The following is a 14,076-nucleotide window of genomic DNA, read 5'->3' on the forward strand; positions in this document are numbered from 1 at the left end:
TTGTGAAGAATTTCTTGCACGATAGATAAGTTGATAACCTGCAAGCTCTATAAGTAGGAGGGTTCTGGTTCCTTCGAGACTATCTCAATGCGGTGTCTCTTCTGTCGTAATGGTTTCATTTGTTGCCCTTTATGGAGTAATGAAATTAACTTTTGCCAATCAAAAACAAAAAGATAAGTTGATAACATTGTCTACTTTCTTACGGCTTGGAATGAAACTAGCTTGAAAGGTTTTAACAATTTCATCAAGGAGAGGTCTCAATCTAGCATCCAAGATCTTTGTAATAAGCTTGTAAGAGGTATTACAAAGACTAAGTTGAGTCACAGTCTCAAGCCTCGAGTTTTTTGGCCTTGTTTGAAACTTGGGGAAAGAAAGAGAAAAGATGAGAAAAATATATAATAAAGCTAGAAGAAAATTAGAGAAAAAGTTAAGAAGAAATTGGAGAGAAAAATAAACTTGTGTTTCAAATTTTCCCTTCTCTTTCACTATAAACCAAATAATGGGAGGAAATTTTTTTAAACTCTCTTCCTTTCTATTTCTTCCCCCGAGTTCCGAACAAAACCCTCAAATCCAATAGGTTATGGTTGATATTCGAGTTTAAACCCCAACCGTTAAAAATTATTTCGATAAAACTTAAAAGTGCAAAGAGAAACTTTCAAAATCTCCCCAACGTTAGGGGATTTTCCAGGCTTAAAAAGCCCACAAAGCCAACTTTCTCTCTTTTCTCGAAGGGAGAGAGCAAAGTTCATCATGCAAATCAGAGGGAATGGTGAGGAACGACTCAGTTAAAGAAGGGATGTCAATTGTGCGGTTCGGCTTTTGAAAAAACAAAATTAAAATCGGAACTTAAATCTATAATCAAAATCATAACCAAAATAGGTGGTTTTCAGTTTATCTAAACCATAATCAAAACTGTGATTACCGAATCGGTTCGGTACGGTTCGGTTTTTCACCAAAATCAGTGGTCAACACATTTATGAGTTCAAGAGATCAATACAAAATATCCAACAACATATCCGAAAAAGTAACCAAATTAATACAGCATAGGTTTCAAGACACTAAATATCCATTACCAATAAACAAAATAACGTATATAAAACTAATTTCCAATAAAGTAATACTCTCGGATCAAAAGAAGCAAATTAATAGTACTCCATATCTACTGTATAAAATTCCAGTCACCACTTACAGCTTTCACCCTTTTTTTTTTCCGGTACATGTAAAAAAAATTTGGACCATTTCTCGATTTGTGCGTGTCATCCTTGCGCAGGAACCATGCTAATCTTCTCTATATCGTAAGAAGAGTGCTAGGGACAAAGAAAATGGACAAAAAATTGACCCTTAAAGTGTACTTGAACGGCTCAGATTCACTGTGCAATGCATTTGAACCGTTCATGTACACTTTAAGGGTCAATTCTTTGTTCATTTTTTTTGCATGTAGCATTTCTCATATCGTAAACCACAACTAGCAGGCAAAAGGGACAAATGTCAGTCATAAAAAACTCCATATGGCTCTTGAGTATTGTTACTCTCCTCGTTGCTGGGATACCCACGGCTTCAACTTAGCTTCGATTGCTTCAAGTTATCCATCCAATGGCCTTTTGCACTATATAAATTGCAAAAGTACACCCCAAGCCCTTTGAATGGCTCGAATTTTGCGTACGAAATCTGTAGTGGGCCCCGCGTGACCGTCGGTACCCCGTTGGTATACAGATTGTTTTGTGGCTGCTGCTATGGGAGTATCATTGGGGTGTTCTAGTCCTGCAGTAGCGCAGGCGATGGCATTGCGACGGGGGATGCAGTTGGGACTTCATTTGGGCTTGACATCATTTGCGATGGAGAGTGATTCTCAATCTATAATCAATATGCTCAATGGCCAAATTGAAGTTAGTCAAGATGTGCGCATTGTTCTGAATGATGTGAGGGCATTAGAGAGGAATTTTCATAGTTGCATTTTTTCTTTCTCTAGGCGCTCTACTAACAATGTAGCGCATGTTTTGGCTTGTACGGGTTTAGTGGGTGAGGGGTATAGTTTTGAACTGAGTCTCCTCCTACGTGGATTCTTGATCCCTTATTAAGGAATCGGAGCTTCACGTGATATTTTGATGCGTAATAATATTCTCTGTTATCGGTTTTGGCAAAAAAAAAAAAAAAAACCCTCACAATTAATCCAACTGACTACAAATCCCAATCTCAGTGACTCATTATTAATCCCACTAGATCTATCAGTTATCACATTCGAAATTGGACTAGAACTTGGTCCATACTCAAATCTCAATCCCAACCTCACCCATTTTACGCCAAACGATGTAGTTTTGCCATACGCCCACAGGAGAAATTTTTCAGTGCTGGGTGGATACTATGTGGTGTCCGCTCGGCACATTTGAGTTGAACAGCTTGAATTTGAAGAGAGAAAAAAGAAAGAATTGGTTTTAATCTAGGTCATTTAATATACTTTTGGACGATCTGAACGGAATGCTTAGAACCACGTGAGCATAGCCACGTGGTACTTACCCGGAGCGGAAAAATTTCTCCGCCCGCGGCTTCTCGGCGATCACTTTTTGGATTCGTTTTTTTTTTTTGATCGTTACTTTGGAAATGGAGTACAAAGTTTCGATTCGTTCATAAAGATTAAAATTGGCTACGAAAAGGACATGCCCTTTTTGTCCGTTTCGGGAATACAAACCATAGAGCCACTAGGTGCTTTCCCTTTACGCTGATATAGTCCCAGATCGTGACCTTGGGCCGCGATCTCTCTCTCACTCTCACGCTCTCATGGAAAACCGGGAGGGGCAGAAACAGCGCCGGCGGACCAAAAATGAAAAAAAACAGCAGCGCCGCCGCGAGGAATACTCTCTCGCCGCCGCGGCCTCCGACTCCGGCGATGGACTCCTCCAGTCTAAGGCCGGAAGCGAAAGCAAGTTGACTGATATCCAGTTGAAGTCCGTTACGCAGGGATTCCTCGGTATGTATGGTAGAAAAACCCTAGATATCTCTCTGCTTTTATCTTACGTCGTTTCAATCTCTCCCCTGATATCTTGCTTCATCGTCGTAATCTCTCTCTCTCTCTCTCTCTCTCTCTCTCTCTCTCTCTCTCTCTCTCTCTCTCTATATATATATATATATATATATATATATATATGTTGTCAGAGTTGGAAATCAAGGGTATGGCGATTGTAGACAAGCTGCCAGAAGATGTGCTGATGGACATTCTGTCGAGGATGCCAGCCAAATCCCTCCTTCAATGGAAATCTGTCTCAAAACACTGGTACTCTCTCATCCGAAACCCTAAATTTATCTCCCTCCACCACACCCGCGCCAAGCCAGGCGAAATACTCTTCCTCACACGACAAGTCGGCGACATGATTCAAATTGCGTGGACCTTGATCGCCAGCCCAACCACGTTCGGAAATATAGACTTATCTTTCATCGATCGAAACGTTCAACTCGCTGACTCTTGCAACGGTGTCCTCTGTTTCCAAAACGCCTCCAAAATCGTGATATGTAACCCTGCTATCAAAGAATTCAGGCAACTCCATTTACCCTTTCACCAAAAAGAACGTAGCAGCTACTTAGGGTTTACGTTTGATCCCAAAGCTAATGATTATAAAGCTATTAAATTCGTCACTCGTAACTGTTATCCTTGTGATAGACTGCCTTATCCACGCATAGGCGCAGCCATGGAAGAGCATTTCAACTGCCCCAAAACCGTGTGCAAGTGTAAGAAGCCTGTTTGTTTTCCCAACGTCTATGTCTACGCCCTGAGTACCGATGCCTGGAGACAGACGGATGCGGTTGTGCCCAATTATTGTATCTATCATGTTCCTCAGTGCTATCGTTGTACGTCTTCGGATGGGGTTTTCTACTGGCTAGCTCACGATCATGCTGCTGATGCTATGCATATTTGTGTGTTTCGCACATCCGAGGAATTGTTCGAAAGCATACCCTTGCCCGGCATCTTTCGCCTTAAATTGTTGTCTAACCTTTGCCTTCTGAAGGATTCCCTTGCTCTTGCTCTGTCAGACCTTCATGGTCTTGGCTCCCGGCGGGTGGACACGTGCTTTGACATATGGGTAATGGATGAATATGGAGTTCAGGAGTCCTGGACAAAGAAGTATACTACTGGACCCCTCTTAGGATGTCATGATGCATTGGGATTTCGGCCCAATGCTGAGGTTCTTCTGACGAGGCACAATTATAGACAGTTGGTGTCGTACGACCTTAGCGCTCACAACATAGTAGAGTATGACCCATTAGTGAATACGCCAGAAGCACAGTTGGTAAATGAAGTCTTGCACTATGCAGAGAGCTTGATTTCAGTCAAGAGACTGACTTCAAAGAAGAAGAAATCGACTTTGAAGAAGAAGAAGAAATCGATTTCTAAGAAAAAGAATTCGATTTCGAAGTGTTGATGGGAAGGTGATAAGTGGTACCAATCAGCTTTTGGATGTCTTCTTGATATTCTTCTACTCAAGCACCGTGCAAGTAGAAAGCAGTTATTCAGGTTTGCATGTTCGTTAAGAAGAGTGAAGGACTGGATTTTCAAGCTATATCCATTTTGTTTTTTTCTTGTATTTACTTGGGTTTTCTTTCAATAGAATTGAACTGTGTTTGGGCTTCATGACCGAAGCTATTTTGAGAGGAAAATGTATTTGGTTGAACTTTAGACCATAGGATTAGCTGTTTGTCTTGTTATTTTGATTGTAAACAATAGCTCGTGCAGAGCTGTGCCTGCTATCTATCCTTTTTTCTTGTCTGTGCTATCTATCCTTTCATTATAGTTTCATCTTACTAGAAGGGAAGGTCTGGTTGATGGGTCCACTCTGCGTGGTATGGTTTATTTTTAGAGAGTAGAACAATAGGGCATTCCAAGGAGTAGAGGAGATGGTTTATGTGATATTATAGAGTTTATTTTTCTTGCATTATATATAGCTAGGATACAACGGCAGTTGTTCCTAGCTTGAATGTAATTGTTGATTTTGTTTCGCCTTCTATGTGGGTTGCATTGCCTTGATGTTTATGCTGCTATAGTTTGTATGAAGTATAAACATATGATATGAGGAACGCTTTATAACATAGGATATGAGGAACACTTTTATGTGTACGCGCACACAATAGGGATAAACCTGCTCATTTGTACTCTTATAGATCACAATAGAACACTCTCAGGTTGCTACCAGGGAGCTCCGGTGGCCGTAGTCAATATCTGCACTAATTCCAAATTCCCTACTGATCTTGTTGTTTGGACCGCTAGCCATCAGTGATGGTAGGCAGGATTGATATGATTGATAGCCCATGGTAGTCTTTGCTCTGTTGTGAATCAGTTACTTTGTTCACACTCTTGGAAAGACATTACAAGATTTAATAAGATATGGCGCTGCACTAGATAGAGCTAGTGTAATCAATAGTATACCGACCTTAGCGTTATCCTTGGATAAGCTTATGTAGAAACTCTAGTAGTTGAAGTTCTCTTCATTTTTGAGTTTTGTACTTCTGAAAACACCTTTGACTACGTGCACAAACTAGACATTCGTGTTAAAACAGTTTCATATTCTCTAGATATACAGAAGAAGGCACTGCAGTATCAGTTGAAGATAACTACTTTTGTCTCCTCTGTTCATTTGTAAGAGTTCTGTTGTTGCATAATACGATAGTGTCTATTATGTTGTGCCCTAAGCACAGTGCATTGGGATTTCAGCCAAATGTTGAGGTTTTTTTGATGAGGTGCAACAATCGACACATTGTGGCGTGCAACATTAGTACTTGGGCCATAAAGGCATGCAACGTTAGAACTGTAGCTTCATCACCAAAGTTGATCCTTGGCTTCGACTTATGATGAGAAGGAAATATATCTCTCTGGTTGAGCTCTAGACCTAGGATTTGCTATTTCGATTGTCATTATTTTGTGGAGTGCTGCACTATCAATCCTCTCATTATTGTTTCTTTTCTTACAATGAGGAATTAAACTAGGCATCAGGAAGGCCTGGTTCATTTGGGAGAGCTGAATAATAGGTCCTTCCCGGGAGTGGAGAACAGGGGTCTATGTGATATAGGTTTAATTTTCTTCTAGTTGCACCTAGCTCGTATACAGGTATAGTTGCAGCGAGCTTGGATCATATTCTCGATTTCGTGGATCATATTTGTTTCTGTTCCTCAACTTTGTTTTGATTTTATTCAACATGTGTATATACTTATGAAACATGATCAACGTAGTCTAGTTCGGACCTCCGCTATTTTGCCACTTCATCCGTGGAATGTACTGATGACAAAAATTGAACTAGGACTTGCTGGTCGATGGTCGTCTGGGCGGACCGTGCTGAAACGAGCCAAAACCTCACATATATATCAAGCATTGTTTGTTCAAATTAATCTTTTACAGGTGAGATTGCACATATATATAGTATAGTTTTAGAACAAAAAAAATCAAGAGCCATGCTCGCGCGTGTTAAGTGTGTATATGCATGATCGTTATTATATGTCATGACGGTCATGTGAGTATTACTGTTAAGTTAGGGTCACCAAGTTAGGTGCATAGCGAATGAAGGTGTGAGTAGATTAGGCGTGGCAATTAAGTGCCAAAATCATGTACTCGTCGGGCCCATTTTGCTCGACTCGGGAGAAGCTGAATGAACTTGTAATTGCATTAAATATACACACATAAGAACGCTCCCTATCAAGATAGTCGAGATGCGTGTAAGCTGGTCCGGAAATCTGGTTATCAAAACTAAAAAGCCCCCTGTTAACCATTTTACAAGGTATTTGTGTCTATTGTTAATAGGGAGGCCAACTAGCAAGCAAATGGGAGAAATGCCAGTCATAAGAAACTCCAGATGGCTCTTTCAACAATTTGACCAAACCATAAAATCCTACACAACCCAGTTGCCCCAGTTGATGTGTCTTCAGAACAGACCAAGTTACGTAAAGCATAATCTCTTGTAAGTCCGAATATATTGTGACTCGTCTCTCGCGATAATAGATTGTCCTCCAAGTCCATACCTAACGCTCTGCTCTCACCATCCTATTCCTGTCTACTTTCAGTGAACATCGCTATTTATATAGATTAATATTATGCATATGTATATAGTCATTCAAATAGGAGCTGTTCTTGATCATCTTATGGGATAGTTTTGATTAGGGCTGATACAAAACCGACCGGACCGAAAAAAACCGAAAAAACTGACCGTTCGGTTCGGTTTTCGGTCGGGGTGCTGGCGGGATTTTTCGGTTCAGGGTGGACCCGGTCTCGGTTTTCTGAAATTGTAGACCGATTGGACCGAACCGAACCGAACAAGACCGACCGAACCGAACCGAAACGGGCCGAACCGAAATGGACCGAACCGAACCGAGCATAGATAATTTATATAATTATATAATTTGCATAAATCTTAACCGTAAATTTTTTTGGTCTTTTAATCTCCACCGTACACAAACAAAACCCTACCTCATCTCTAACTCTCCTCTGAGCCGTCCTCGGTCTCACTCTCACGGCCTCCCATTCTCTCACCCTCTCTCAGTCTCTCTCACAGATCGGCGATCTTAGCCTCTCACTCTCTCTCTGGCGATCAGCTTCTCAGCCTCTCACCAGTCACCGCGCCTCCCTCCCCTTCTTTGAAACCCTTCTCTCTCAGAGATTGCGTAAGAAGTAAGAACTCTCTCTCTCTCTCTCTCTCTCTCTCATAGATCCACACCAATCTCTCTCCTCCCTTGCATGTTCGTCCTTTCTATTATTTTTCTTTTGCTAACCCCTTTGTTAGTGTTTATATATCTGTCTTATCTATGTTGTTCATTACCCAGACGCAATGCTTTTATAGATCGATCCACTGTTTTCCCCTCTAAAATCAACACCCACTGTTTGCCCTATATGTGTGGTGGTATATAATAATTAGACGTGTATGTCTCTTGTATATGCGTATGAATATGTATTCCACGAACATCTATGCTAGAAATATAGGTTTCTGGTTTTACTCGGACATTTTTTTATAGAATAAAAGATGAATTGAAGCCCTAATGCTTGGACCGAGGAGTTCTACAATGGGTACAACAATCTGTTTTTGTTTGCTGTAATTTTTCTTATGAAATTACATAATCTGTTTTCATTTTTTTAAATATTAAGTTGTTTTGCCTATCAATTTCAGGTCTTGTACGGGTGCTGTGTTGGATGGATGCTAGTGAAGCTGTTGGAGGCTTGAACTGCTAGTCTTGAACTACTTTTTTTTTATGCTATCACTTGCTTTTTTTTGGATGCTATCACTTAGCTGGAATGCAGGTTTTCAATTGAAATGGAGAGAATTGATAGTGAAAAATTTGGTAGTGAAAAATTCCACAACAGGTGTATATATGTATTGGACCGGTGAAAATTTGGTAGAGAATTGATAGTGAAAATTTGGTTGTGATGTATATCTTCTTCTTTTTTTGAATTGAGCTTTGTATATGTTAGAGAAATGGAGAGAATCAAATCCTCAACAGGTTTTCACCAAAAAAAAAATCCTCAACAGGTGGCCTACTGTCAAAATTTTGAATTGGTGTTTAATAAAAAAGAAGAAGGTGTATTGGACCGAAAACTCTCCTGGCCCACTGTCAAGTTTTTTTTAATTGGCCCCCTTTCAAATTTTTATGTTTGGCTCAACTAGGCCCAATTCGGTCAGACCGAATTTTTCGAATTCCCCGATCGGACCGAATCCACCCTGAACCGAATTGGACCGAACTTAATAACGGTCGGGATCGGTCCTGGCATTTTCATCCCCGAACCGATTTGGTCTCCAACATTTTTTGACCGAACCGACCGACCCTGACCGAATAACACTCCTAGTTTTGAATCTTTTGATGATATTGTGGGAAAGACTACATTTTCAATTGGATGGAGTTTTTCCAACTAATCTCTCTTCTCCACGATGTTTATCTGGACAACACAACTATTCGAAAGGGTCCGGCTACGGTACACACCTTTTTTTTTGGACGTACCATATGCAAATGAGTTGAAGGTCAAAAGAGTTTTAATTGATACTTTGAGGATGAAAATGAGACTCGGATGAAACTAGGAGAACCATTTATATAAATTTCTCTTTTATTATTAGTAGTTATACTATAATTTTAGTATTAGTTTTTTTTATTACATGTGCAGGACACTTGGCATAACCCTATTAACTTAGAAGGTATTTTGACACGAACTCGGGGATGCAGCGGCTCTGCCAGAACTGCAAGAACTATAGGACGCCAAAACTAAGTCGTTTTGGCGCCAAATGAGGATACTAAAGCCATCAAAACTACGTCGTTTTGAGCCAAGGAAATAAACCAGTTAAACTGTGCCCCAAAACTGAGAAAAAAATTATGTGTTCCAAATTTTAATCTGTTTGTATATGTGGAAAGATTTTATTTTTCTGATCATTTTATTCTCAAGGGTCATAATTAAATTTTGACTATAGAGCTCTCGTTAATTAGCCTTAAGAAAGTCGTAGAACCAAATATCTCTTAGGACTAACTAACGAGAACCCTGGAGCCAAAAATTAATTAGGTCCTTTAGGATAAAATGATTAAAAAAGTAAAATTTTCCCACCGATTCAAACAGATTGAAATTTGGAACACATAATTTTTTAACCATATTTTTTACTCCCTCCGTCCCTTTTTTTGCGTCCAGTATTTCATTTTGGGCTGTCACTTAATAAGTGTCCATTTTGTAAAATTAGGAGAGTAAAAGTTGGTGCATTATCTATTTTGTCCCTAAAAGTAGATTTTATTTTGAAAAGTTAGTGAATAAAAGTGTAATGATGATGGGTAAGTAGGAAAAGTGGAGAAAAAAGTTGATGTGAAAGGTGTAATGATGATATCTTTTTAATAAGTTGGAGTTACGAAGCAGGACACTTAAAAAGGAACAGAGGGAGTAATATAAACTGTCTAAAGTGGTTGAAAAATTAAGTGCTCTAATTTTCTATCCGTTTGAATCAGTGCGAAGATACTATTTCTCTGATCATTTTATCCTAAAGGATTATAATAAATTTTTGGCTTTAGGACTCTCGTTAATTAGTCCTAAGAGATAATTGGTTGTACGACTTTCTTAGAACTAATTAACGAGAGCCATATAGTCAAAATTTAATTATGACCCTTTAAAATAAAATGAACATAAAAATAAAATCTTTCCACATATTCAAACGGATTGAAATTTGGAATACATAATTTTTTTTCTTAGTTTTGGGCACAGTTTAATTGGTTTATTTCCTTGGCTCAAAACGACGTAGTTTTGATGGCTTTAGTATCCTCATTTGGCGCCAAAACGACGTAGTTTTGGCGCCCTATAGTTCCTGCAGTTCTGGCAGAGCCGCTGCATCCCCGAGTCCTTGTTAGTTAGTCTTAAGAGATATTTGGTTCTATGACTTTTTTAGAGCTAATTAACGAGAGCCCTATAGTCAATATTTAATTATAACCCTATAGAATAAAATGATCAGAAAAATAAAATCTTTCCACATATTCAAACGGATTGAAATTTGGAACACATAATTTTTTTTTCTCAATTTTGGGCACAATTTAACTGGTTTATTTCCTTGGCTCAAAATGACGTAGTTTTGATGGCTTTAGTAAAGTCATTTTTGGGATACTAAAACTTACATTGAAAAACACTCACACACTGACACACAGAGTTGTTCAAACAGTAGCAGCAGCAGCACATAAAGTCATTTTTGCTCAATTTTTGCTCAGTCCAATAACAAATTAAAACTTGAAGTATAACACCAATTTAGCTAAGATTATATCATCATAGCCACACTAAACACCAATTAGGCTCAGATTACATTATCATAGCCACACTAAACACCAAGGTTCAAATTATATCATCATAGCCACACTAAACACAAATTGCGCTCAGATTATATTATCATAGTACATACTCAGATCTATAAAGAAAAGCACCTGGATATAGCAACATTAAGTTGTCATTTAAGGCCTTCATAAGTTACCATGCACTAGCACTCCTACTCAGCATCTATATTTGAGTCCAAAAAATAATCTTTGAATTAATCTCCAGGATGGCATTTTTGAATTCCAAGACGTGCATCCTCCCAATCTTTTAAGCATATAAGACAGTCCAAAATGTCGGAAGCTAGTCTACTCCTCCTCTCATCCAACACTCTATTACCTGTACTAAAAGCAGATTCAGAAGCCACTGAAGACACAAGTGGTGTTAGTAAATTACGTTCCATGATAGAAAGAATGAAAAATGTCTTTTCAGTTTTTTCTCACCAAGCTAAGATATCAAATGATTGAAATTTCTTATTGGTAACTAAATTTATCTCTAAATATTGAGTAAGTTCAGATTGTGAAGAAGTTTCACTACTACCTGGCCCTGAAATCAGAAACCAAGATGGGTTATTCTCATTGTTACTTGTAGAACATGTGTCATTAATACTTGAAGAATATGGAGCAACAGTAGTAGTAGTGTATACAAATTTAGACTCATATGAAGTATATATAGAAGTCAATAGTGCAGTGACAATAGAAATAGAAGGTAATGTAATCCCTAAATTCTCACCAAGCCCTTTTAAGAGCTTTTCAACACCCCTTATCTTAATCCTTGGGTCTATTACAGAAGCTACAATAAATATTGTTGGAATGTTTTCGAAATTTTTCTTGAATTTTTCTTCCATAGACTTACAAGGAGCTACAAAATTTGGTTTCGTTCTATGACTTTTAAGAGCGTAACTCATATTATACAAGTGATTAAGCACAATACAAGTAGTAAGATAACGAACACCTGATCAAGCTAAGGTAGCCGCATAAATTTTTTTCAAAAAATTCATAAACTCAAAAGCAATCTTTCAATTAGCTCGAGTTAAACCACCATTAGTACGCATATATTTGAAATTAATATAAGCAGAAATTACATCAGTGTGATTCCTACAAGATTTTAATATAAGAAATGTGGAATTCCAATGACATTTCACATCAGTTTTGATTTTTTTTGCTTTAACATTGTAACTTACACACAATCTTTCAAATTCTTGTTGCCTAACTGGGAAAGTAGCAATACAAAGAATAGCATCTCTAATTTTTTTTATTTCTGGTCCTATAAGTTTCAAACCATTTTGCACAACTAAGTTAATGATATGGCATATGCATCGCACATGAAAAAATTGTCCAACATAAAGAGTAGTCAAATTTTGTTTGAACAAATCAATTAAACTAGTATTAGCAGAATGGTTATCAAAAATAATACTGAAAACTTTATCAACAATTTCAAACTCCCAAAAAACACGCATTATACATTGAAAAATGTTCATAGCATTATGAGGATACTCTATTAAATGAAAAGCAATAATTTTTTTATTCAAAATCTAATTGGAGTCTATATAATGAGCTGTCATAGAAATATAACCAAGACTATTTCGACTACTTCACAAATCAGAAGTAAAAGAGATTAAACTACCAAGTTTCGCAATTTCACTTATCAAAATTTTTCTAATTTCAATAAAAATTTTCAAAGAATCACTTCTAGTTATATTTCTAGAAACTTTCGAAAAAAGAGGATTAAGATAATGTTTGACAAAATTTTCAAATCTAATATCATCACCAAAAGTAAATGGTTGTTCTGCTTCAACTACATAACGGGTAAATCCCTCTCTCATACTAGATTGAGAATATACGAAATTCGACATACCACCTACGGAATCAAAACCACCAGATTCACCTCCAACTTCGGAATATTTAAATTTTTTATGTTTGTTTTGTAAATGTCGTTGAAGATGTCCTACGCCGTCCTTACTTACGCAGGTATAATTATTTGGACAATAATTACATATAGCTCTGTCTCCTATATCGATTCCCTGTGCATTTTTTAAGTTCTTAGCTACGGTTGAATGTCTCCATACCCAAAAGTAACGCATTTTTTCACCAGACTGGGCCGATTGGCTACAGTTTGTTATTCCTGTAGGAGTAAAACCTGCTGCAATGTTTGAAGCAGCTTCACTTACAGACTCCCTTCCAGTTGGTAGAGTTGGTCCATCATCATCTGAGTCAGGGTTTAAACCCTCACTGTCAAAATAAATGTTTTCAGGATCCATCTCCAATAAAAAAAGGAAAACAAAATAGAGAAAATTAGTACACTAGAATATTAGTTAATAACATTTAAATAAGTTAATAACCTACATGTGCAGAAAACCTAGAATGTACAAATAGAGCAAAATAAACTGTATTTAGAATTTGAATTCAGGATAGTCATGGCTAACTCAGTAACTAATTTTCATTTCAAAATACTGACTCCATGTTTGAAATTTCAAAACAGCTTCTTCTTTTTCAACCTACACTTACATTACTTCTCATTGTTCTCGATCCAATAAAATCCAGCTATATGAAACAGCTCAATAAAATCCAGCTATATGAAACATTTCACACAATGAAGTCAGTGTCACTAATCTGGGCAGTTCTTTGTCTAGGGGGTTTTGCCCTATGTTTTTGTGAGTGGTTGGTTATAAAATGATCCATTTATCAAAAAATAAAAATAAACAACAAATACAACTATTTTAGTCATTTAGGTCTATGATCGAAACAAAAACCGCCATGCATGTGTTGCAAAAAAAGAAAAACCGTAGCCACAAATGGCAACAAATGGAAACCCTAAACCCATATCCATTCACGTCTGGAGAGGGAAGTGAGAGAGGTACCTGTTGACGTCTGGAAAGGGAAGGGCCAGATCTGTTGACGTCGGTCACCAGAAACAGAAACTCGCCGTACACGTCTATCACCGGAAACGACCTCAGTCGCTGCGTTTCAGAGACAAATCGCTGAACGTGACAGAGGGTTTCAGTCGGGCAAACAAACTTAGATCTAGGGTTTCAGACTTTCAGTCGGGCAAACAAACGACCTCAATCGACTCACCGTCTGAACGGAAACGGAAACAGCAGTCGATCTATGGTTTGACTCACCGCCAGACCATTACCGATCATCGTTGAGAGTGGAGAGTGTGAGAGAGACAAGAGTGAGAGAGAGATGTTGAGAATCAGAATGTTGAGAGTGTGAGAGAGACTAGAGTGAGATTCAGACGTTGAGAGTGAGATAGATCGAATTTATCTGTTGAGAATTCCAAACGTTAAA

The 14,076-nt window shown here is 38.1% G+C and overlaps 1 protein-coding gene, 1 long non-coding RNA gene and 1 other non-coding gene across 3 annotated transcripts; 2 read left to right on the forward strand and 1 right to left on the reverse strand.

Moving 5' to 3' along the window:
- Positions 1 to 1,224: 1,224 nt before the first annotated feature.
- Positions 1,225 to 1,328, reverse strand: LOC131305754 (U6 spliceosomal RNA). The gene has a single exon (XR_009193316.1). It is a non-coding gene; the product is annotated as a U6 spliceosomal RNA (small nuclear RNA).
- Positions 1,329 to 2,718: 1,390 nt separating this feature from the next.
- LOC131304521 (F-box protein CPR1-like) lies at positions 2,719 to 4,763 on the forward strand. The gene is made up of 2 exons (XM_058331772.1): positions 2,719 to 2,965; positions 3,151 to 4,763. Exons 1-2 carry the CDS (start codon positions 2,776 to 2,778, stop codon positions 4,410 to 4,412), a joined length of 1,452 nt encoding a protein of 483 aa, XP_058187755.1. The 5' UTR covers positions 2,719 to 2,775; the 3' UTR covers positions 4,413 to 4,763.
- Positions 4,764 to 7,293: 2,530 nt separating this feature from the next.
- LOC131304522 (uncharacterized) lies at positions 7,294 to 8,397 on the forward strand. Its single transcript, XR_009192419.1, has 3 exons — positions 7,294 to 7,710; positions 7,984 to 8,035; positions 8,136 to 8,397. It is a non-coding gene; the product is annotated as an uncharacterized LOC131304522 (long non-coding RNA).
- Positions 8,398 to 14,076: the final 5,679 nt, after the last annotated feature.

The sequence above is a fragment of the Rhododendron vialii genome, chromosome 10a (genome assembly GCF_030253575.1).
Source record: "Rhododendron vialii isolate Sample 1 chromosome 10a, ASM3025357v1".
Classification (NCBI taxonomy): domain Eukaryota; kingdom Viridiplantae; phylum Streptophyta; class Magnoliopsida; order Ericales; family Ericaceae; genus Rhododendron; species Rhododendron vialii.